The sequence below is a fragment of the Petromyzon marinus genome, chromosome 39 (genome assembly GCF_048934315.1).
Source record: "Petromyzon marinus isolate PM22_M1 ecotype Great Lakes invasive population chromosome 39, UKy_Petmar_22M1.pri1.0, whole genome shotgun sequence".
NCBI classification, from domain to species: Eukaryota; Metazoa; Chordata; class Hyperoartia; order Petromyzontiformes; family Petromyzontidae; genus Petromyzon; species Petromyzon marinus.
In genome coordinates, this window is record NC_133705.1 from 4,101,179 (window position 1) to 4,124,513 (window position 23,335).

Genomic DNA, 23,335 nt, shown 5'->3' on the forward strand with positions numbered 1-23,335 from the left:
TGCAGATGCCATTTCTTGGTCTGCCAGGATGCAGTACAGCAAGTGGGCTAAATTCTATCTGTGTGGGGATTGAGTGAAACTCACCTCTCGCACGTTTGGGATTTCTCCTGGGACTCTGGTTTCCTCCCAGCGTATATAAATACTCATCAGTGGGAGTTGGCCAAACATCCCAATATAGGGCCACAGAGCTTGGGCAATCGGCACCCATTCTGGCTGCCTTTCCCGCCTGCCAGTGGTTGGCTGTGAACTTTGGGTCTTTTTGAAAACTGTTTTAAACTGAGCTCTACCGGCACAATGCCGTTTTTGGTGGGTCGCAAAAGAGCGCCTGAGACTATTCTTTTTAGTCACGGAAGTACAGAAAAACACAACACGAGCCACCGGCAATGTGGGCTTGGCACATTTTCCAGGCTGCCCCAAAGTTGATGTTTGCATCTAAATTGCAGGAACGCAGTTTAAGCTACTGCAGCGCAATGATTGTTTATTTGTTAAAGTGTGAAGGTTCAAATGTGTTTTTTTGATCAACCCCCCTACCGTTTTTCCCTTCCCTTCAGCATCGACAAGAAGGGCAACATCAGCTATCTGATCAAGTGGCGCGACCTCCTGTACGACCAGTCGACCTGGGAGAGCGATGACCTGGACATCCTCGATTACGATCTCCATCGCACCTCCTACTGGACGCACAGGTGCGGAGGGCTCTCACCCGCGTGTGGGTGATCATCGTTATTACTCGAGTTCCTGTTGCCGTTCCACGTCTTTGTCTCCCCAACATTGTCTCGTCTCGCGGCGGCGAGATATCTCTGCCTAGTATGCAGGAGGGTTTGTGTTCGATCTAGTCCCTTGATGCCTGTTGTATATTTCGAGTTTGCCTGTTCTCCCCGTGGTGGTGTGGCTTTTTCTCCGGGTCTTCTGGTTTTCCACTCCACATTTAGAAGCATGTATTTCGATTATATAGCTGCTATAAATTTCCACGTGATAAGCCGCTTTGTTGGGCTATAATTTGTGGCCAGGTTGCTTCTGAAAAGGAGTTAATAGCTTTGTGGGCTTTACCTGATGAATAAAAATAGCTTAGTTTTTAGTTGAACCTTTACATCCACTTTCCGTGATTGTGAAGTTGTCATAATGCGTGGTGTCATCTTGCGACGTCACGCACCTTGGGACATAATTGCATTCGTAGCTTGCGTGGCGTATAAGGTAACGTTATTGTTGTTACCGTCAGCCTGTAAACTTCCCACTCCTGGGCGAAGGCCTGCCCCATTCAGATTCCTCCTTTTTCCCCAGTTGATCCTCTCTAGTAGTAGCCTCCAAACTCTGGCTGCTACTATTTCTTCACCTCTCGATCTCCAACTCCGTTTGTCACTCATGACTCCTCATGACCCGTGCCTTCGCCGTTATACGCTTTATTTCCTTTGAGTTGACAACAATAGCATCGGTTACCCTATACCTTTCCTTGTTTCTTAATTCCTTAACCCATCTCTGGAACTTGCATTGTTTTAGTTAATTAAATACTTCTTCTAAGGCCAAAACGCACGTTCTCGAAGTGTTGGTGTCCGTGCGTGATTTTAACTTCCACCTTTTTTACGCGCGGTTTCTCTCGTCGTTTAGAGAGATGATGATGGGCGAGCCGGGCAAGTGTCCCAAGAAGCTCAAGAAGACCAAGAAATTGCTGAAGGAGAGCAACAAGTCACCAAAACCTCCAGACACCCCCATCGTTGATGTAAGTTTCCAGTACACAGCCAGGGGCTCTCATGGAAATTTACCTGAGCTGCTGGCAGATTGCAGCAGGTATCGCGTCACTAGTAGCCAAGGTGGAGAGTTACTACAGCCGTAGCGAGCACCTTTAGCTAATGCCACTTTCTCCCAATGAGCACTCTGTGTTAAAATACTACAGGGGTTTCTTAGTGCAGTGTGTTTTAATGCTGTGTCAGGTGTGTTAGTCTGTGTGAACGTCTTTTTGTTTGTGTCACGTGCCTGCCTTGCCTTGTGCGTTCATGTTTGCGCGTAATGTGTGTCCCTGTGCGTCTGCATTCGTTTGAGTGTTAGTGTGTTAACGTGTTAGTGCTTGTCTGAACCGTCCGTATGGCTATACGAACAAGGTAATTGCTTCTTGTCTTTGCTCACTTCTGCCACCCTCCTCTCCCTCTCCATTCCCCACAGCCGACGATCAAGTTTGAGAAGCAGCCCGACTATGTGGAGGTGACGGGAGGGCAGCTGCACCCCTACCAGCTGGAGGGGCTCAACTGGCTGCGCTTTTCCTGGGCCCAGGGCACTCATACAATCCTTGCGGATGAGATGGGGCTCGGCAAGACTGTGCAGACCATAGTCTTCCTCTACTCGCTCTACAAAGAGGTGGGAGTCGTCGTGACGTGGAGTCGGCGGTTGTGCTTCGTACACAATCACCCATAGCACACGTTCATTCACATGCTCCAGCACAACGACAGCCGCCAAGGTCATGGCCATGTCGCCACATCGCCTGTGTGAGGTGAGATTTACGGTAAAGAGGACCCGGAGAAAAATCCACGGTGAGAACACGCAAACTCCAAATATACAGCAGGCATCAGGGTCGGGAGCGAACCCACGACCCATATACCAGGCGAGGTGGTGGTTAACATCTAGCCACCGTGGTGCCCAATATAACTGGTTTTGGCCAAAACATCCCAGTGCCAAGAAATTATCTTGAAGTGTCTTAATTAGTTTTACACACAGCTGGACCACTCTTACATCACTGGTAATAAAAGGAGGAGGGTGCTGGGAAAACATTGCGTTGACCACGCCGGTGTCTGTCTCTGCAGGGCCACTCAAAGGGCCCGTACCTGGTCAGCGCGCCGCTCTCCACCATCATCAACTGGGAGCGCGAGTTTGAGATGTGGGCGCCCGACTTCTACGTGGTGACGTACACGGGCGACAAGGACAGCCGCGCCGTCATCCGCGAGAATGAGTTCTCGTTTGACGACAGCGCCATTCGCGGTGGCAAGAAGGCTTCCAAGATGAGGGTGAGTGCGTGCTCGCCCCGCCTGTGTAGTACGATTGTGTATGTGTGGGGAGCGTTACTGTCGTGGTTAGAACGCGCTGCTGTACGAACCTCGCGACCTGTGGTTCCCGCTTACGGCCAACATTTGTAGCGATTTTCTCTACCGGTACTGGGCCTCCCCTAGGTCGACTTGGCTTAAAATGAGTAACTTGTGTCGTGTGCATACATCAGCACGGCGGAAACAATGGCATGTGGGTCTGGTGTCCGCTATTTCGGCCTTAATTGGTGCTCGCTAACTGCTGTGGTCCTGGCAGCCTGTGTAGGTTGCAAAAGGGGGGCGGGGGGGTACTTTGTGTGTCATCGCGTGTTGCCGAGCTGATGGTTGTGCATAGATTCCTCCAGCCTTGTCTCCTGAAGACCAGCATGGGAGATGGACTGATGTTTCCTCAGTTATTGCCCTTGGTCTCATGGGTGTGGCCTTGGTCCGACAACTTTAAGGACCTGGGTTGTGTTTTAAACTGTTCACATGCAATTAATCACTCACTGCAATAACTTTCCTCACAGTTCTTGTTATTAATCTCTTGCTAATTTTAATAGATTTTTTTCCTCCAAAAATAGATTGGGAGGAGGTTAATTACGTAATGTGAGCTTAATAATGAAATGTATAAGTTGAATTCTAAGCTATTTAGTCTATTGGCAGCCTAGCAGAATTAGTCATTGACCCACTGGGTTTGCCTAAAAGGCTTTTGGTCTTCAAGCAATGACTGCATTCATTCCTCGATGAGAATCGACTCTTGCACTCGGGACTTGCGCGTCGAACCGTGCGAGGGAGGATCAGTTGCTTTCGAGTCGTATCGCTTCTGTGTGTAGTTGCATCGTGTTTACCCTGCAGCTACTTAGAGACCATAAAATCGGCACACTTGGGAGCCCAGTTTAATCGCAGGAGGTTGAAAACGCAGCGTCTCAGCTGGTGCTGGCTCAGCGTCTGACTGACATGGTCATTATGATGTTGGTTCCGTAGTCTCCTGGTCAACTATTGTGGCTTTATTTGTCTTCATCACTTAACCTTCGGACAGTATGGGGGATGATTTCAGGTTTGCTGTTTTTTCCAGAAAATCCTCAATGATTTGAAAAAGTCATTTTCAGGAGGTTGCTGCCTGGGAAGTTTTTCAATTGCTGGTTGAGTTGTTCGTTTCTTAAGGGAGGGAATGGGAGAGCCCGGGGAAAAAAAACTCCACACACACGAGGAGAGAATACTCAAAGATCCCGCACATATGCGCCAACAACCTTCTCGTTGCGTGTGCTTGGGGTTTCTCCGGGATCTCTGGTTTCTTCCAACACGAAACAAAAACTCTAAAGAACTGGCTAAACATTACCATGCGGGACTCGTGAAAAGTAGTTTTCGGATACAATAATGTTAACTTTTTTTGGTCCCACAGCGAAGTTAATGTTATCCACATCCTCATTTCCGTCCTTTTGAGGTTTTTTTTTAAAACTGAAATCCACCATAGTAAGGGTTGTGTTGCCACAGGTTATCACAACTTCACGTAAAACTTTATGGTGCATGACACGGAGGTTTCTTAACAAGTGTTTGCGTTGTCAGTGTCACATTTATATGCTGTGTGTACTGTTGCTCGCGGTGTCGTTTGTGTAGCTATTGTGTGTTGTATGTATTAATATTGTTGCTCGTTGATTTGTTGTTGATCATTATTGTCTATTGTCATTGTGTTGTCGTTTTTGTTATCCTTTGCATTGTCTTGATGGTCGGGTTACTTTGTAATCACATCCCCATTGTGTTGTCTGCTAGTGTTTTTTTTCCTGGTAATATATTGTTGGCAATGTAATGTATCATTGTTGCATGTTCTTAGTGTTACGACAATATTGTTTTCACAATCATGTTTGCACGTTTTATTGTTACTGCCATGTTCTGATTTGTTTATTGTTGTGGTGTTGCTGTGCTTTGCCCGTTTCGTTATTGGTTTGTGGTGTTACGATTGTAACGTTGATGGTGCATGTTGTGGTGTTGGTGGATGTTGTGGTGGGGATGATATTGTGGTGGTATGGTTGTTCTGATATGGTTGTGGTCGTGGTGGAGAGCAGAAGGACGCAATGGTGAAGTTCCACGTACTCCTCACATCGTACGAGCTAATCACCATCGACCAGGCTGTGCTGGGCTCCATCGACTGGGCCTGCCTTGTGGTTGATGAGGCCCACAGGCTCAAGAACAACCAGTCCAAGGTGAACTAGCTCACCTTCACACTCTCAACCACTTGCTCAACCAATTACCCACTTGCTTGCCCAAGCACTCAAATCTCTTATTCAACCAATCACCCGTCTGCCTGCCTGTTTCCTCATTCCCCTTCTCTTGTGCCATTTCAGTTTTTCCGAATCCTCAATGGCTATAAGATCGACACGAAGCTCCTACTCACAGGGACACCTCTGCAGAACAACCTCGAGGAACTGTTCCACCTCCTCAACTTCCTCACATCTGACCGATTCAAGTACGTATCAATCCTCGTCTTGCCCTGTTTATGGCAAATCTTAAGTAAATTGGAGCAGCGATGGGAAAGTGTCTGACACCGAGAGCAATGAGTAGCCTTGGTGAAGCTGTCTTAGTTCTGTGCACTGGCACACTGAAAACGCATCATCATCAAGCTTTGAATCCCTACCTAGAAAAACTTGTTTGTTCCGTTAGCCAAATGGTGAACACGTGCGTGTACTCCCCATTTGTTAAATCCACTGTTGGATAAGGGCCTTTCCATGTCATGTGGTTCACGTGGGCTGCTTCACCCTACTTCACCACGCTGGCGACCTGCCGATCAACTTAACTGTGCAGTACCCATCGAATTCGTATCAATCGTAACAAATTTATTCTATGATCCAGCATTTGAGCCCGTTCCGTGTTTACTGTCCAAAAGCGAAACGTGAACTGTACGTGCCGTCGTTTCGTGCAGCAACCTGGAGGGCTTCCTGGAGGAGTTTGCCGACATCTCCAAGGAGGATCAGATTAAGAAGCTGCACGACCTCCTGGGGCCCCACATGCTGCGGCGTCTCAAGGCCGACGTCTTCAAGAACATGCCCTCCAAGACGGAGCTCATCGTGCGCGTCGAGCTCAGCCCCATGCAGAAGTGAGCGTCGACGGCACCGGAGGGTTTCCGCTATCGAAAATGCTCCCCCCTCTATCTAGTACCCGATTCGTGCGGCTATGACACTCGCAATTACAGACCTGGGTTACTCTTGACATTGGACTTTGAGTCCCATCAGGCCATTTGGATGTGATAAGTCTCTTGTGGCTCTATTTCATCGTTGGCTGTAGGTTCCAAACCCCTGACCTCGGGGGTTTACATTGTTCTGTGTCAGACAGCCAGCAGCGCTCGGGTCCCTAGGTTTGGGTGCCTCTTCGTGTATCACAATGGCGCTGAGTGTATCTCTGACGGTCACCATTAACTTAATGCACACCAAATATTACTGTCAAATATAATTTGGCTTGTCATTTCAAATTGCGTGAATTCTAGAGAATTAAAACATACCGGTAAGTTTGATTGCGCGCGCTCTACAACAAACACTTTTTGTAAAGCTTTTGCAATATTTTCCAGAGTTACCTTTCTTTTTCCCTGAACAAAGTTGCTGAGCACGGGCCCAAAACATTAATCGGTCAGCAACAAACGGCACGATCAAAGTTGTACTGGATGAGAGTTATCACGTGTCCTGAATTGAGCCCGGTTGTTGCGTAAGAGTTTGGCAAGACCCATGATGGGAGTGATTTCCAAATTCGAACAGTGGTCGGGGCGAAGCAGTAAGAGGCATGTTGTGACTTGCAGTGTGTGTTTTTTTAACTTCTTTTGCACCGTACGTAACCAAGTGTGCTAATCGAAGGTGCAGCGTGTGGTGGTTGAGTGAGTGTAATGACCTGTAGTGTGGCGGTAGATCACAGGCGTGGGTGAGACGAAACTGAATCCCTTATGTATGTGTGTGTTACGCTATGGTGCAATCTCAGGAAATACTACAAATTCATTCTCACGCGCAACTTCGAGGCACTGAAGTCCAAGGGTGGTGGTAACCAGGTGTCGCTCATCAACATCATGATGGACCTGAAGAAGTGCTGCAACCACCCCTACCTCTTCCCGGTCGCAGCCATGGTAACCACTTCGTTGATTCGCTCTTCCCTCCATGCACATGTGCACGTGTAAATAAGTACGGATGAATGCGCCTGTGCACATGACACATACACGCACTCGCACATGATATACCCATGTAACCCTAACGTCTGCCACTCAACCACTTAAGTGGAGGTGACCTCACAATGATTTGGGCCATGCTAGGCACACTCATAAAGGCGTTGTGTATGTATAACTGCTTTCGCACCGTATGTAGCCAATCATGCTCATCGGACGTGTGGGGCAGAGACAACACACTAAACACAAGCATTTCTAAAGAAATTCGTTTTCAATCTAGATTTAAATGTGCATAGCTCCAGTGGCTTCCTAATATCAGAAGGAAGAGCATTCCAGACAGCCGCAGAAGCGCATCTGAAAGCGCGCGATGCAGTTCGTGGCCCGCCTTTGTACGATGGCTTGCCAAAAGCTGCTTCGAGGAGGGAAATGCTCGCGTGCACACACCCACGTAAACACGTATGTCGGGTCATGAGGTTCCATGTAAATGCATGCAAATCGCACCCCAAATCATGCATTTAAACATTCACAGTTAATTGTGCACACCTAAACGCCGATTAAAACGCTGAAAACTAAAATCGGACACCTTTTGAGGATTCTCGGACACTCCCTTGTCAATGTTGAAGACTCGCAGACCCACACTAAGGCACACGGGGTCGGAGTGTCAAGGCTGAGATGAAGGAAGCGCGTGTGCTCTGCTAATCGTGCCGTGTGCCGTCTCGCCATCCCCCACGTGCAGGAGGCACCGAAGCTGCCGAACGGCGTCTATGACGGAACGTCCCTGGTGCGCGCCGCTGGCAAGCTCATGCTGCTGCAGAAGATGCTGCGCAAACTCAAAGCTCAGGGCCACAGAGTGCTCATCTTTTCCCAGGTCCATTGCCGCTCATCTCCGCTTTGATTGAGCCGCGTCCTGTCTTATTTACGGAGGCACTGTGCCCATCTCCCAGGTTCATTGCCACGCCCGCCTTCTGTCGGCCTGCTGTCAATCATCTCCGGTCATCAGTAATCGCCGGCCACCACCAGTCAATTGCAGTTATGAGTCATTTCCACCCACAATCTCACTGCCATCCACCACTACAAGTCACTGTCAGTCACTATGAGATACTGCAGTCACCACCAGCCATAGCCACTCCATGTTCCTCTGACTATTCTCATTTTGTCTGTTCAATCAAACTTAAGTCTGTTTATCCACTTATCCATCTGGCTATCACTTCATTTCTCATCACCCATTTGTCTCTTTGTCAAGCTGGTCACCATTTTATCCACTTGTATGTGTGCGTGTATCATCCACAAACTCGTTTTGTGATCCTTATGTTTTTGCGTTAACTTGTCCATCTACTCATGTCCATCTCCCTCGTCCCCTCTCGCCACACAGATGACAAAGATGCTGGATCTCCTGGAAGATTTCCTGGACAACGAGGGCTTTAAATACGAGAGGATTGATGGAGGCATCACAGGCAGCCTCCGGCAAGACGCCATCGACCGATTCAATGGTGGGTACCTTCACTATCGCCATCACCATAGTCTCCACCAACATCACACCATCATCACCACCAACATAACTAATATCACAAGGAGCTTCTGGCAGGATCGTTAAGGTTGTGTATCATCACCAACATGACTATCATCTACAGCAATAACACCACCAACATAATAACATGACCTTCACCGACATCACTACAGTTATATTCTTAGTTCTTTCGGTAAAGTCACGTTGAAGGGAAACAACAAAATAATAAAATATATAAAACAATACAAATTCTCACGACGTTTCGACCATAACACAAACGGTCGAAGACGACCGTCTTCGTTTGTGTTATGGTCGAAACGTCGTGAGAATTTTTATCGTTTTATATATATTTTATTATTTTGTTGTTTCCCTTCAACGTAACTTTACCGAAAGACCTAAGAATATGAATTACTGCAGTCACGAAAGCTTTAAATCAAAAATCACTACAGTTGCCAACATAACTAACATCACCATTTCCATAATAGATACCATCGGTGTTGTCATGTTCCTGACGATTCTTAATGTCAGAACTGGCCCATTGTCATTGAGAGTGCGGTGCCAGGGACACTTTGTTGGCGGTGAGATGTTATCTCCCTCACCTGGTATACAGGAGGTCGTGATTTAGATCCCAAACTCGACGTCTGGATATTTGGAGTTTGCATGTTCTCCCCGTGGTCATTAGGATGTTTCTCCGGGTCCTCTGGGTTTTCCTCCACATTTACATTCAAAATGCATGAGAGTATTTGGCTACTGCTATAAATTTCCACGTGATAAGCCCACTTTGTTGAGCTATCAGGTTGCGTCATAAAAAAGAGCCCAGAGCTTAGTGCGCTTTACCTTAGTAAATAAAATAGTTTTTTTGATGTCTAATGGTGCCGATCTGCCGCTTGTGTCGCCTGCGTCAGCTCCCGGGGCTCAGCAGTTCTGCTTCCTGCTGTCGACGCGAGCGGGAGGCTTGGGCATCAACCTGGCGACGGCCGACACGGTCATCATCTACGACTCGGACTGGAACCCCCACAACGACATCCAGGTGCCCAACATGGCACACGGGGGGAGGGGGAGCTCTACTATCTGAGACGCAAGGGGGGGGACTTGATCTGAATCGACACACGGAACTGCAGAGGGGGGCGGCAGGATGGCCTGGTGCTAACACTCGTGCGTGCCTCGTAGTCAGAAGGGCCTGTGTTTGATTCCTGACCTTGTATATTCTCCCCATTCTGCATGGGTTTCCTCCGGGCTCTCTGATTTCATCCCATAGCTCAAAACGTACAGTGGAACTGGTATTACACAAACATCGCACTGCTGATAAATTACTTGCAAATTGGGATTACACAGATCTTCATGCCCAACCACGCAGTGCACGTCCCTCCACCGTCTGCGGGAGAAGTGGCAGTGGCGATTACGCGATTTGGGCCGCGTGCGTGGCATTTGTTGCTCCCGCCACTGGGAAAATCTGCCAGGGACCTTCCTTATAAAAGCCTTTTAAAGACTGAAGCTTTCCTGAGGAAACACGAATCACATGGTAACATGACACGAGACACGCAGGACAATGAGGCAAAGCAGCGTAAACCGAAACAAAACACGCGATTCAATACGGCACACGACACGAGAATGTAAAGCTTAATAACAGTGTCTCTTTTCGAAAGGGAGACCTGGGCGGGCCTTAACTTTGTTGTTATTGTTGTTTTGTGTGCCAGGCCTTCAGCAGAGCCCATCGAATCGGGCAGGCGAACAAGGTGATGATTTACCGATTCGTGACCAGAGCCAGTGTGGAGGAGCGAATCACACAGGTGAGATGTCTGCATTTAACTGCGGGCGGGGAGTGAATGTTAACGCGTGTGAGCGAGTGTGTGTAATGGGGACAGAGCATTAATGGCTCGTGTGTTGCGCTACGAAATCCGTCGACCCGAGTTCGATTCCCACTCTCGACCAGCGTCGGTGACGACTAATTGAACTGGTCCTGGGCCTCCCCTAGGTCGACTCTTGCCTCAAATGAATACCTGGTGCAGTGTGTAAACATTGCCACTAGGGAGACAAAGGTCGTCAGGCATGGTGCTGGCCATCCACCCCCTCATGTACCGTGCCGGCCTTCATAGGTGCTTGCTAATAGCACTTACCCCAACAAGCCTGTTAAAGTTACACAATGGATCTTTGTCTTAGTAATGAGCAGGTGGCAACAGTGGTCAGCAGAGGTGCATCTGCCAGTGGTCTCATTTAACACTCAACTTCTGGGTCTGTCTCATGGGTTGCCAGCAGCCAGCCTGCATACTTAACGTGTCCTCAAAGTGCGCCTAGCCTAGTACAACTACCATGGTGAGGTTAGTGTCTATTCGTGGTAAATGGCAGCTGGAATAATGAAGAGTGGTAGTGAAGTGGTTCGTATCTCCCAACTATCAACATGGCAACCTGAGATTGATTCCTGGCCACAGCTAAGATCGGTGGAAAATTGCGAACCGGTCCTGGGCCCTCCTCTAGGGTTGACTTAGTCTTAGAAGTGGATTGGGTGTGTACAGTGCTGAGAAAAAACGTTTGGACGCAGCAACCTCTTGACCCTCCTTCCCTGAATCGCACAGGTGGCGAAGAAGAAGATGATGCTCACTCACCTGGTGGTGCGCCCTGGTCTTGGCTCCACCAAAACCGGCTCCATGAGCAAGCAGGAGCTGGATGACATCCTCAAGTTCGGCACAGAAGAGCTGTTTAAGGATGACGTGGAAGGTAGCGATGCACGTGGGAACATTCAGAAATGTGCGGGGAGGCGTGGAGACAGTAGGCAACGAGGATGCAGGGGTGATGAACATTGGGCCATCTGGGGACACAGGGGAAATGCTGCGGGTGTACTGGGACACGTGACACGAGGACTCGTGAGGGCACAAGGAGTAATTCAAAAGCCAGCGGCAGTGGAATAGTCCTTTGGAATATTGGGGGTGTCCCCACGTCATTTATACAGTCCTGTTCAGTTCATTAGCCTCGGCGGAACATTGGCATAACATTGCATGAAAAAAATTAGAATTTTTTTAATTGCTAATTACTCTTGTTATGGAGTGGCTACGTGCCTCATGGTGATGTCGATATTTACGAGTATCTTTCCGCTGGCAGGTGAGATCAAGGAGAATGACGAGGTGAGCGTGATCCACTACGACGACAAGGCCATCGAGAAACTGCTGGACCGGGACCAGCAGGACAGCACTGAGGTGGAGCCAGACATTCAGAGCATGAATGAGTACCTGAGCTCATTCAAGGTGGCGCAGTACATCGTCAAGGAGGAGGAAGAGGTGAGGGGGTGTGCCTCTACAGAGTACCCAGAGTACACGTGCAATACGCACAACACTGTGCAACCCTCGCCTCCTCGACAATGCACTAAGTGACGCCCGGATCCTTGCACTTGAAGAATTGCGCCGACACAATAATTTACAACATTCATGAACTCATGATGAATTGTGCTCCTCCCTCCGTGCAGCCCGAGGAGGAGGTGGAGCGGGAGATCATCAAGCAGGAGGAGACGGTGGACCCCGACTACTGGGAGAAGCTGCTGCGCCACCATTATGAGCAGCAGCAGGAGGACCTAGCGCGCAACCTGGGCAAGGGCAAGCGCGTTCGCAAGCAAGTGAACTACAACGACGCGGCGCAGGAAGACCCGGGTACAGGGCACGCACGAGGAGACACGGGGACTAATGGAGAGACACGGCGAGTTTGGAGGGAGGCGCGGGAGATGTAATACAAGGACGTGGCTTGGGAAGGACCCCGGGTGTACGGGAGACACGGGTGGGGTGGGGATGAACGCGGAGATAGTGGGGAGACACAGGGACGTGCTGAGACACGGGTCGGAGGGCATATATGGGTCAGGCGACATGACAATGCACAGGGAGGGACAGGAGGTTAAAGGAAGTTTGAGAGGAAACGGGAGATGCGGATAGTTGAAGGCCTGCACGGCGAGTCGCTGGAACACGAGAAGACATGGGGGGGGGGGGGGTGGTTGGGGACGATGGTGATGGGGACAATGGGGGTGTGGGGGGGAGAGACGTTCAAGCAGGCCAGTTATATAAATGTGGTACGTGATGAGGCCTTGAAGGCACAGACATGGGTACAAGTAGGTGAGGACATGAGGTGGAAACATGAGCAGGAGTAACTACAATGTTGTGTAGAAACTACGGACGGACGTGGAATGGAGCTCCACGTGGGGAACATGGAGATGCATGGCGACGTTGAGCACAGGAAACATGGGGGGAGGGGGGTTTACAGGTTTTGTGGACATGACTACATCATTATAAGGCATTAGATTAATCCACTGCTGGATGAAGGCCTCCCCATGCCGTCGCCATCTCCCATGGGTCCAGCGATGTAACAATCCATCTAGCTCCTGCACACGTGGTGGACGTAGTCTTTGAGACATGACGAGGGGACAGCGGGTGGGGGGGGGGCGCGGACCCTTAGTTGGAGACGACCACAAGGGGACGCTGGCTGATGGACGAGCCTTGAGGTGTCCGTGTGTCTATCGTGTTTCAGACTGGAGGGACGATTTGTCGGACAACCAGTCAGACTACTCGGTGGGCTCCGAGGAGGAGGACGAAGACTTCGAGGAGAGACCAGAAGGTCCGATCACTCATTCGTTGCAAGGCTCACTCATTCGCTTAATCACTCAATCAGCTTTTTCGCTCTTTCGATTATTCGCTCAATCAATCGCTCTCGATTATCTACTTGTTAAATTGTTTGATGTTCACTCCATATCTCGTACATTTTCTCCATGCATTCCTTCATTATAAAGCTCGCTCGATTAAATGAGTCGCTCATTAATTTGAGGTTTGACAAGCATTCTCTTTCCTTGGTTTGCTCATTGGTCATTCGTGCATTCACTTGTGGTTCACTTGTTAGATGACTTTCTCATTTAAACTCGCTCATTAAGTTAATTTACCTTGAATTAAGGCTTTCGTGACTGCAGGAATTCATACTCTTTGGGTCTTTCGGTAAAGTCACGTAGATAGAAAAATTAAAATAAATCACGACGTTTCGATCGCAACACAAGCAAATGGAAACGTGATTTATTATTTTTCTATCTACGTGACTTTACCGAAAGACCCAAAGAGTATTAATTTATCTGTTAATATTCTTTCCTTTAATGTTTACTCATTTGTTTTTCTTTTCTTGATTGAATTAGCCTGTTTTGTGATTTGTCCGTTCGCTCTTTCGGTTTCTCACGTGTTGATCAACTCTCCAATCAACTTTCGTCATCAAGTTGATGATCTCATTCTTCTGCTCTCTTGCTCGTTTATTGGCAGTTCTGAGCCGGCTGTGGAAAGCACCCACGTTCCTGTGACGTGGACCAGTTTATCCTCATCCTCCCGTGTGTGTGTGTGTGTGCGCTGCCCATGCGGCGCTCGTTGGTAAAATGTTTCGCGTTCGGTTTTTGCAGGCGGCGGACGACGCCAATCCAAGCGCCAGTTGAAGAATGAGCGCGACAAACCGCTCCCCCCTCTACTCGCCCGCGTCGGAGGGAACATTGAGGTACATGGGGTGGGGGCAAGGGGGGTGTTCATGGGCAATGGATAATGATTTGCAGTGACACTAATTGTAATTATAACTAGACTATTTTTTAGTTTACCTGGTAAGGCTCACTGAGCTATGTAGTTATTTTTCAGAAGTGACCTGGCCACAAATTATAGCCCAACGAAGTGGCTTTTGTGGATATTTATAGTCGCCAAATACTTGTAAACGCATGTTTCTCAATGTGGAGGGAAAACCGGAGGAGCCGGAGAAAAATCCACGCAACCAAAGGGAGAACATGCAAACTCCAAATATACAGCAGCAGGCGTCAGGGTTGGGATCGAACCCACGTCCTGTATACCAGGCGAGGTAGTTAACATCTCTCCACTGTGGCGTCCACTATAATTGACCCCAAGTCCTGGCATAGAGTGAGGGGTACATAGAGGGAGTGAGCACATGGGAGGAGCGGAACTGTTTCTAGTGTGTTAGGGGGAGGATGAGTGTTAGGCCCGGGGAGCTTGTGTAAGTGGCAGAGTTGTTAGTTTAACATGTAGGCTTTCGTGACCAATATCAAAAAACCTCTTTTGAATATTGTTAGTTGTGAGGCTTGGGTGTTTTGTTGATCCGCTCGTCCCGCCCTCCCCGCCCCCTCCACTGCACAGGTGCTGGGCTTCAACGCACGGCAGCGCAAGGCGTTCCTGAACGCGATCATGCGCTATGGGATGCCTCCGCAGGACGCGTTCGGCTCCCAGTGGCTTGTGAGAGACCTCCGTGGAAAGAGTGAGCGCGAGTTCAGGTATGCGAGCTCGCAGGTGTAACGTGTACGCGCACGCACACTCGTGTACGCGCACGCACACTCGTGTACGCGCACGCACACTCGTGTACGCGCACGCACACTTGTTGCTGCACGCACCACAGTGTGTCATGCCCAGCCTCGACCCGGTCTCCAGCAGTGGACGCGGTCACCCTGGTTTTGACACAGAGCAATGTTGAATCCGTGAATCATGGAGGGCGGGCAGGAGGGCCGACCTTAGCTCTTAAAGGCTTCACGGGACAAAGCGACCATCATCGTAGCTTGCACGTGCCTGCAGCACGCCTGAATTATAGAACGTACACGCACGCATCCGACTTGTAGCTCACATGGTCTGTTTGGGATAGTGCTGTTAGCGAGCACCTTTGAAGGACCGCGCGATACGCGGTGGGGTATTGTGGTCAGAACCACGCACGCCCACCTTTGTCTCCCCAGTACTGATGTGAAGATACTGATTCAGGTTGGTTTTGAAGCAGTCAACATTGGGGAGGTCCAGAATTGGTTAACATTATTCTCCACTGGGGTTAGTCCTGGCCAGTAAGCAAACTTGGGCCGTGCAGCTTGTAGCGGAGCATGCAAACCGCTGCACTTCCACTCCCCACAATGACAAACGCATATAGACGCATGTGCAGATTTTCGCACGTACACAGACACCAATATGGGAGGTACATTCCTCCTCACGGTACCGATGTATGCCCCACTGCAGTATATTTGTGTTTGTGTGCCAGCCGACGTTCCTTGGTCTTTCGTTTGTCTCCATGGCAGTTGTCTTTGAGACACCAGTAACGTGCTTGTCTCCCTTCCTTCCCTCCCGTATCTGCAGAGTGTACATCTCATGTCATGAAACCCCAGTGTAAATAAGCTTATCTCCCTGTGTGCCCCCCCCACCGTGTCTCACCAGGGCGTACGTGTCTCTGTTCATGAGACACCTGTGTGAGCCGGGTGCGGACGGAGCAGAGACGTTTGCAGATGGTGTCCCGCGCGAGGGGCTGTCCCGTCAGCACGTGCTCACCCGCATCGGCGTCATGTCTCTCGTGCGCAAGAAGGTGTGAACGCACACCCCCCCCCCCACCCCCGACGAGATGATGGCGGTGAAGAGATTCTTGACGAGACAATGACTGATGATAATATTAGAATGATTCATATGATCATTATTTTGATGATGATGATGAGAGCCAGCGTGGTTGGCAATTTTCATGGTGAGGCGATATTACAGTAATGATCTATTGATGATGTTGACGATGACGGTGAAGTTTGATGGAATATACTATTTTTTTTTTACTAAAATCAATATCTCAAATATACATGACTTGGGCTCATGTTTGCCACTTCTGTGTGGCCAGCACACACACACACACGGTGTTGTGGGTATTTAGTTCCCAGGTTGTCGCTTGTTCTAACCCGCATCGTGTCGTGGGCGAAGGTGCAAGAGTTTGAGTGTGTGAACGGCAAGTGGAGCATGCCCGAACACAAGCCTCCAGAGGGCATGGAGGTGAAGAAGGTAGCACCCTCGCCCGTGGACAGCCAGGCCAGTACTCCGGCACCCTCCAAACCCGGTGGGTACCGGTCGTACATGCCACGCCGACGATACACACACGCGCGCACAAACCCCATCCAAACCTGCTGAGTAACGCACTCGCGCGCAAACATTACGCACACCAGCCCCCCTCTGATCCCCCAGTGCATTAAATCACGCACATGTGCCGACATCCAAACGCATTGCAGCGCACGTGCACACTCAACAGGCACTACTCCTCGTAAACCTGCCGAGTCGCTCAAGGGTTGGTAGCGCAGCAGCGTGCTAGTCGCTATACTCCCGCTCCCCACTCGCGCACGCTTGCATGTTCATGCACACGCATGCACGGAGATGTATGCGCCACATATACACTGGCACGCGCTCGTATCTATGCAGGTTTCGCTTGCCTTATGCGGTCGATGCATTCCAACAAAAGGGCGCGCAACGCGGCACGAGACGGCTGCTTGTCGATCAGAGCAAACGGTGCACTCACAATGTTGTCCAACGTCTTGACCGCATAGCTGCATGTGAGTGAAATCAAACCGCATCCCCTCGGGAATCTTGGGTAGAAATATGGTTAACCCCGCGTGTACGCCAAATTGCACAAACCAAACCTGTATAAAGCGAGGGAAGCCTGTATACGCATGCACAAACGGAAAAGACAAAGACCCCCCCCATCTAGCCTGTAACAGACTGTTGGGGCAAGTGCTGTTGGTGGGCACCTATGAAGGCCAGCACTGCAAACGTGGGAGTGAATGGCCAGCACCACGCCCGGCTGCCTTTGTCTCCCTAGTGCTGATCTTTTCACACCACACTAGGTACTCATTTGAAGTTGAGTCGACCTCTGTATACATGCTCACACGCGCACACGTGTATACCTGGAATAAACGTGTCCCATATATGTGATGTGACCACAGCCACACCGGTTCCGGTGGACAAGGCTGTGAGCGAGCCGGCCACTCCTGCCACTGACACAGCGTCGCCCGCTGAGAAACCCACGGAAGCCGAAGCAAGCAAGGAAGAGCCAATGGAGACTGAGGTACTGTCACTGATCTTGCAATCTCCCAAATGTCTTCGAGCATGCCAGTGGATAAAAAGAGTTGGCTTCACGCATGTTTGAGCAGAGACACCCAGGCCTGGGGCTCTCAAACCCAATTACGAACTCCGTGAGAGAGAGAGAGAGCGGGGAGACACCCAAATTGATCCCCGAGATTCCCAGTGGTCCCGGCCAGTGGTGTAGCCAGAGGTGTAGCATGGTTGTGTATGGACCCTGGTGCAAGTAATGAAATGGGGGGCTGCCCCACTATCCAATTTCACATCCCTCCCAGCCCCCCTCTCCTCTTAATCACCTGGTGGCTAACGATCCGCCCCTTTGTTGTCAATGCAGTCGCACCACCTGCCCACTCCCTCGATAGCTATGCCAGCAATGCTGGCTCAAATGTCTCCCAACACAACCCATTATGAACCTGCTAGCCACTTATTGTTGTGACTCTGACCACTTCTCTCTCTATCTGCGGTCGCCTTCCATCGTGTACCCCGTGCAGGCAGCAAAGCCTCCAGAGGAGCCCACCCCCTCGGCATCCCCGACCCCTTCAGCCGAGCCCTCCGACCCCACGACCTTGCAGCTGGAGAAGAGCGAGAAGACTGACACCGCCGATGCTGCAGCAGCAGAAGAAGCAACCGTGGAGAAAGAGGAGGAGGAAGAGCTGATAAAGACCGAGCCGGCAGAGGCACCCGGTAAGAACCCATGGTGTTGCCGGGCTACGGCATGAAGCTGAAAACGCCAGCGCCTATCGCCATCGCTTTCTTCCTTCTACCAGATAATCCACGGTCAAGTCGACACCTAACCTCAAAGGACAGTTCTCAGGCTCATCACTGCTACCTGGCTATGCGTCGTCTTGCAATACAGTAAAAACGTCCTTCCACGGGACCGCTCTTACAAGGTCTCATCGCATCCAACTGGCTCAGGGTCTTCGCTCAGTTGCCGACCTCAGAATCGGAATATTTATTTATACTGGAGGAGGAATTCGATGAGCTATGCGGCTTTTTTTTCACAGACGTTGAGTAGGGGCGGGTAAGTAATAACAACAAATACCTGAAGACGACCGCTTGTTGTTGCGATTGAAACATCATGATCTATTTTTTTATTTTCTATCGACGTGACTTTACCGAAATAACCATAGTCTAACATAGGAAAGGTAAGCAAATCACAAATAAAACAGCCTGCATTGCTGAAATTTTATGAGTTCCAGCACTCGTTCTCAAGGTGTCACAATTCAGGGGTTCATCGTGGAAACTTACACTGCTGAGGTCCTGGATTCAACGTCCCTGCTTTTTATTTTTCATTTTCACCTGCTCACTCGTGCGTTTATTATTTTTTTAAAAACACTGCCCAGCGGACTCTTGTTTTGCAACACTCATCCAACGTGAAGCAACGGCGTTGTTAATTTCCGAACTTTGTCTGCACCCGCGTGCATGCTTGACCTTGCTTGCCATGATGGTGCCAGCTGATGTTTATTTTGCTTTAGTTTGCTGGCTTGTTAACCTGTAAAATATAACATTGCTGCTTCATTGACATTTATAATTGTAAAAAAAAAGCATTGGAATAAAATAAAACGGTGAGTTTTACCCACTGAGAGATTATGTTGAGTCCTTTAGGCAACAGAAGAAAGACGCCCATGGGTACATTGCTGCATGGAGCACAGCGATGGGATTTACCTTGATTAAGGCTCATCAGTGTTAGCCAAACATCCGAGTACAGGACCATGGAGCTTGGGCAACAGTTTGGCACGTTTTGCTCGTCCCGTGGTTTCCCGTGCCTCGGTGCGGAAACTGCGTGCATTACAAATTTACCAGGTGTTTTGAGATGCCAATTTTGTCTGAACGACGCTAGATAAAACTAGAACATCGTATTAGCTGCGTACTCTCCTTTCGTTCGCCAAAAGATGGATGCAGCAGAATTTTTCTGAAGGTAAAACTCTCGACCGTTTTATTGTTATTTTTTTCGAGGAAGTCGCAACCCCGATAACAGTTGAGAGTGCCGTTTTGTTTAGTCACTAAATCAATACGGCCCAGAGCCAGTGTGGTCGTTTATTTTTGCCGCCGTGAAATGACAAAACTGTGAATTTGCTTTTTACGCCCCCTTCCATTCACCTCCCAGAGCCCCAACACCGCCATCTGTTTTCAAAATTTTCGGCGCCCATTGAGTCTCATTGGATCAACGTGGCCTGCTCCCACAATCCCCATTGTAGCTTTTTAGTGCTCGTCCCCCACAATTTCGGCTCCCACCACGCATGGCAACGACGATAGTAGACCGCAGTATATATGATGGCTTTCTTGATAATCACATAACCACGACTTTAAAAAAAAATTTTGACCACGAACAAAGTTTTTACGTTCATGGGGGACAGCCAAGCTGCGAGTCTGGCGCATAAATAACATGAGCTGTTTAGGGTTGTGTCCTCCTTTACCCGAATGTGTGATTTTTTTGTTTGTTTAATTCAATTATTTTTTTACGTTCACCCATCCGTGTGCCGCTTATAATTCATACGCCGCGACCTCCTTTTTGCGCGTCGACCTTCCTTGCCCCCCCGTTCAGCCGAAAGCAAATCGGAGGAAAAACCGGCGGAAAATCCGGTGGAAATTCCGGTGGAAAAGCCGGCGGCGGAAAGTCCGGCGGCGGAAAAGCCGGCGGAAAAGAGCACGGATGCGCCCAAGGAGGGGACAGACACGGAGGCAGCTGCCCCGGAGAGGGAGGGTGACGGGAGCAAAGGTTAAGAGAACCGACACGATCCCCTTTAATCAACCTTTGACCTGTCTCTCCCTCCGCCTTTCTGTCTCTTGGGTTGGGGCAGGGCGGCAGTGGTCGCGTTGTTTGGGTGGTGGTTGTTCGTGGTGGGTTTGTGGGTGACGGTGATTTTTTGGAAGTTCAAAACTATGTGCGGTAGGCAAACCACAAAGCATACGATTCACGTTGGGTTTGTCAGTTGATTTTCGTTAGTTTTTTTTGGCAATCGTCGTTGACTTTTGCAATCGATAATCAAATCTAGTTGGATTTTCGTTGCGATTCAACCGATTTGGCACATATGCGAACCTTCAAACCGCATGGCTCGCTCCAATGCGGTTGCATCGGAATCTTTACTTAGACTGGAAGAATCCAATGAGCTTTTTCATCGTTAGGCGTCATCACTGGAGACTGGTACAAGCACGACATTAAACCACTACAAATACAATAACAATTGAGACAGAAAAAGGGTACTTGTTGAATTTAAAAAAGAATTGATTCTTCCATCGAATCCTAATTTGAATCATGGCACCACATCTCAAGTGCTTGTGTGGGTTGAGAATTGTTAGAAGCCTGATAGAAATGGGTGATATTGTTTTAACATTTCCTGCTCTTCACTTGTCTATAAAATTTTTTCCATATATTAATATCATTGTCATGGTATTCATTCCTGCCTCTTCACAACAATCCTTGGGGATGGTTTTGTAGCGGTCGGAGCACTTCAATCGCAATCACAATGAGTTAAATTGTGGTCCGGTATGACTGATCCCATTATCAAATAATAATCGTCATCATCCACTGGCATCAATGTCATCATTTGTTCATGGCTCAATTAAATAAATAATGCTTCCCGGCAAATCAACAGTGGTTGTGCGATAAGTCGGCTGTGCACCGCGGGATCATTGTGGAATTTCCACCACTGGCTGAGGGGACGAGTGCTCTGACCATACAGCACCACCTGCTCATCGCACTAGCAACAATCCTGATGCCATGCTGAGGAAGGCTGCTTGACCCGCCGCTGAGCAGGACCGCCCCCCTCAACCCCTGATGTTCACCGCAATCCTCTGCTCTCCTTCAAGTAATGAAATTGTGAAGTTCTAACACAGCTCGCTCTCCTCCCCCCTCCCCTCCCCGTTGCCATTGTTGCTCCTCGCGGAATGTCGCGTGCAGACTCCACGGAGAAGCCGGTGCTGACGAAGGACGTGGAGGAGGTGGTGGTGGCGGCAGCGGCCGCGGCCGTAAAGCCCGCAGATAAATCTGACGAAAAGAAGGAGGAGAAGAAAGACGAGAGGCCCGAGAAGCCCAAGTTCATGTTCAACATCGCCGACGGTGGCTTCACAGGTGAGAGGGGGATGCTCGTTGTGGACTGCTCGGAGCACGGGGGAGGATGGATTGCAGTTGGGTGGGGGGGGGGTCCTCGAAGGAGTGAACCGAGAGTAAGCGGGTGCTTCGCATGGGATAGCAGGGCCGAGAGAAAGGACTGGCAGGCTAGGTAGGACAAGCAAGAACTAAATCAGAATCGCAATATTTATCCTGGAGAAATCGATTAGCTATGAAGCTCTTTTTCACAGATGTCCAAGGGCTAAAGGCTAGCAAACACAAGTGCGGATATGCTGGTATTCGTGGGATGTAGAGGAGATGGAGTGAGGTGCCAGGCTTGACTCGGTGTTAAAGCCGAGTGTGTGTACGCAAACCTCTGTTTGCGCGTGTGCTTTTGTACGTGGCTTTGAGTGTTCATGCATGTGCATGCTTGCGTACGTAGCTGTGAAATGCGTTGTGTACCTATGCGTACATGCCCTTTTGTGTCCATGCCTGTGTTTATGCATACATCCCCACGTCACCTCAATCTCCCCGTCTCTCCCTCCTGCAGAGCTGCACACACTGTGGCAGAACGAGGAGCGAGCCGCGACGACATCTAAGAAGATGAACGAGATCTGGCACCGGCGGCACGACTACTGGCTGCTCGCCGGCATCGTCACGTATCCTTGCGTCTGCCGAGCGTTGCCGTCCCATTCTTTCTCGTTTTTAAAGTAACACTACAAAAATATAATACGTGGCCGTGTAAAGACGCGTGTGTTGGAGAATGTGTGAATTGTAACAAGCATTTGTCCATATGTCCATTTGTTTTGTCTTGTCTGTTCATCTCAGTCGATCCATTGGTTTGTCAGTCTGTCTGCCGTCTGTCCGTTTAATCCAATTTGTCCCATATGTCCTCACTCTTACGTTTATGTAGCAAATGTTCTGGTTAATAATCGATTTTTGGGTTAGACCATGTAATGATCTGGACAAATTTGTGTCATTTTATGATCCTCCTGCCAACAGCCAAGCATTTTAAATGGTCACGCGCACAATCATTGAATGTGCCGGTTATTACTGTTCCAGTCGATCCTCTCGCAAACCAAATCTCTCTCTCTGGATCTCCTCGTTTATTAATTGGTCATTCTGTCCGCCGGCTTTGCTGTCGGTCAGAATTTTACGTATGTATGCCTGTCGGTCAGAATTTTACGTATGTACGCCTGTCGGTCCGTCCTTTATTGTTGAGCCTTGACCCCCCTTTGGGAATGGCAGGCATGGCTATGCACGCTGGCAGGACATTCAGAACGACGCTCACTACGCCGTCATCAACGAGCCCTTCAAGATGGAGATGAGCAAGGGCAACTTCCAGGAGATGAAGAACAAGTTCCTGGCACGCAGGTTCAAGGTGAGCAGGGTGTGGAGATCCGTGCGTAGCATTGTTTATGTTTGATATATTTACGACCTTGATACGCTATTGTTTATAGCAATACATCGTTATTGAGATTGTTATCGATTATATCGTTCAAATTTGGCTAGTTAACATTTATATTGATAAACATGATTTTTTTCTTGACTTAAAGCTTTCGTGACTGCAAGAATTAATGTTCTTTGGGTCTTTCGGTAAAGCCACGTCGATATAAAAATAATGAAAAATAAAGATATCACGACGTTTCGATCGCAACACAAGTCATTGTCATAAGGTGAATGACGATTGCTTGTGTTGCGATCGAAACGTGATATTTTTTTATTATTTTATTACTTTTCTATCTACGTGGTTTTACCGAAAGACCCCAAGAATGT

At 49.2% G+C, this 23,335-nt stretch overlaps 1 protein-coding gene across 5 annotated transcripts in view; it reads left to right on the plus strand.

Annotated features, from left to right (window-relative positions):
* Positions 1 to 23,335, plus strand: part of LOC116950564 (chromodomain-helicase-DNA-binding protein 5-like) — a 51,833-nt gene that overhangs the window by 20,311 nt on the left and 8,187 nt on the right. For 4 of the 5 annotated variants that reach the window (XM_032968443.2, XM_032968445.2, XM_032968446.2 and 1 more), the window contains 26 exons: positions 552 to 683; positions 1,603 to 1,714; positions 2,155 to 2,346; positions 2,790 to 2,990; positions 5,069 to 5,206; positions 5,348 to 5,469; positions 5,923 to 6,096; positions 6,966 to 7,107; positions 7,880 to 8,011; positions 8,516 to 8,633; positions 9,556 to 9,680; positions 10,348 to 10,440; positions 11,224 to 11,365; positions 11,747 to 11,922; positions 12,108 to 12,288; positions 13,154 to 13,240; positions 14,058 to 14,149; positions 14,791 to 14,924; positions 15,841 to 15,985; positions 16,363 to 16,495; positions 17,373 to 17,494; positions 18,000 to 18,192; positions 20,054 to 20,227; positions 21,410 to 21,580; positions 22,110 to 22,218; positions 22,808 to 22,940. In XM_032968443.2, coding sequence (XP_032824334.1) covers positions 552 to 683; positions 1,603 to 1,714; positions 2,155 to 2,346; positions 2,790 to 2,990; positions 5,069 to 5,206; positions 5,348 to 5,469; positions 5,923 to 6,096; positions 6,966 to 7,107; positions 7,880 to 8,011; positions 8,516 to 8,633; positions 9,556 to 9,680; positions 10,348 to 10,440; positions 11,224 to 11,365; positions 11,747 to 11,922; positions 12,108 to 12,288; positions 13,154 to 13,240; positions 14,058 to 14,149; positions 14,791 to 14,924; positions 15,841 to 15,985; positions 16,363 to 16,495; positions 17,373 to 17,494; positions 18,000 to 18,192; positions 20,054 to 20,227; positions 21,410 to 21,580; positions 22,110 to 22,218; positions 22,808 to 22,940 — 3,673 coding nt within the window. The remainder of the gene's footprint in view (positions 1 to 551; positions 684 to 1,602; positions 1,715 to 2,154; positions 2,347 to 2,789; positions 2,991 to 5,068; positions 5,207 to 5,347; positions 5,470 to 5,922; positions 6,097 to 6,965; positions 7,108 to 7,879; positions 8,012 to 8,515; positions 8,634 to 9,555; positions 9,681 to 10,347; positions 10,441 to 11,223; positions 11,366 to 11,746; positions 11,923 to 12,107; positions 12,289 to 13,153; positions 13,241 to 14,057; positions 14,150 to 14,790; positions 14,925 to 15,840; positions 15,986 to 16,362; positions 16,496 to 17,372; positions 17,495 to 17,999; positions 18,193 to 20,053; positions 20,228 to 21,409; positions 21,581 to 22,109; positions 22,219 to 22,807; positions 22,941 to 23,335) is intronic. The other variant, XM_076072831.1, reaches the window with a different exon arrangement.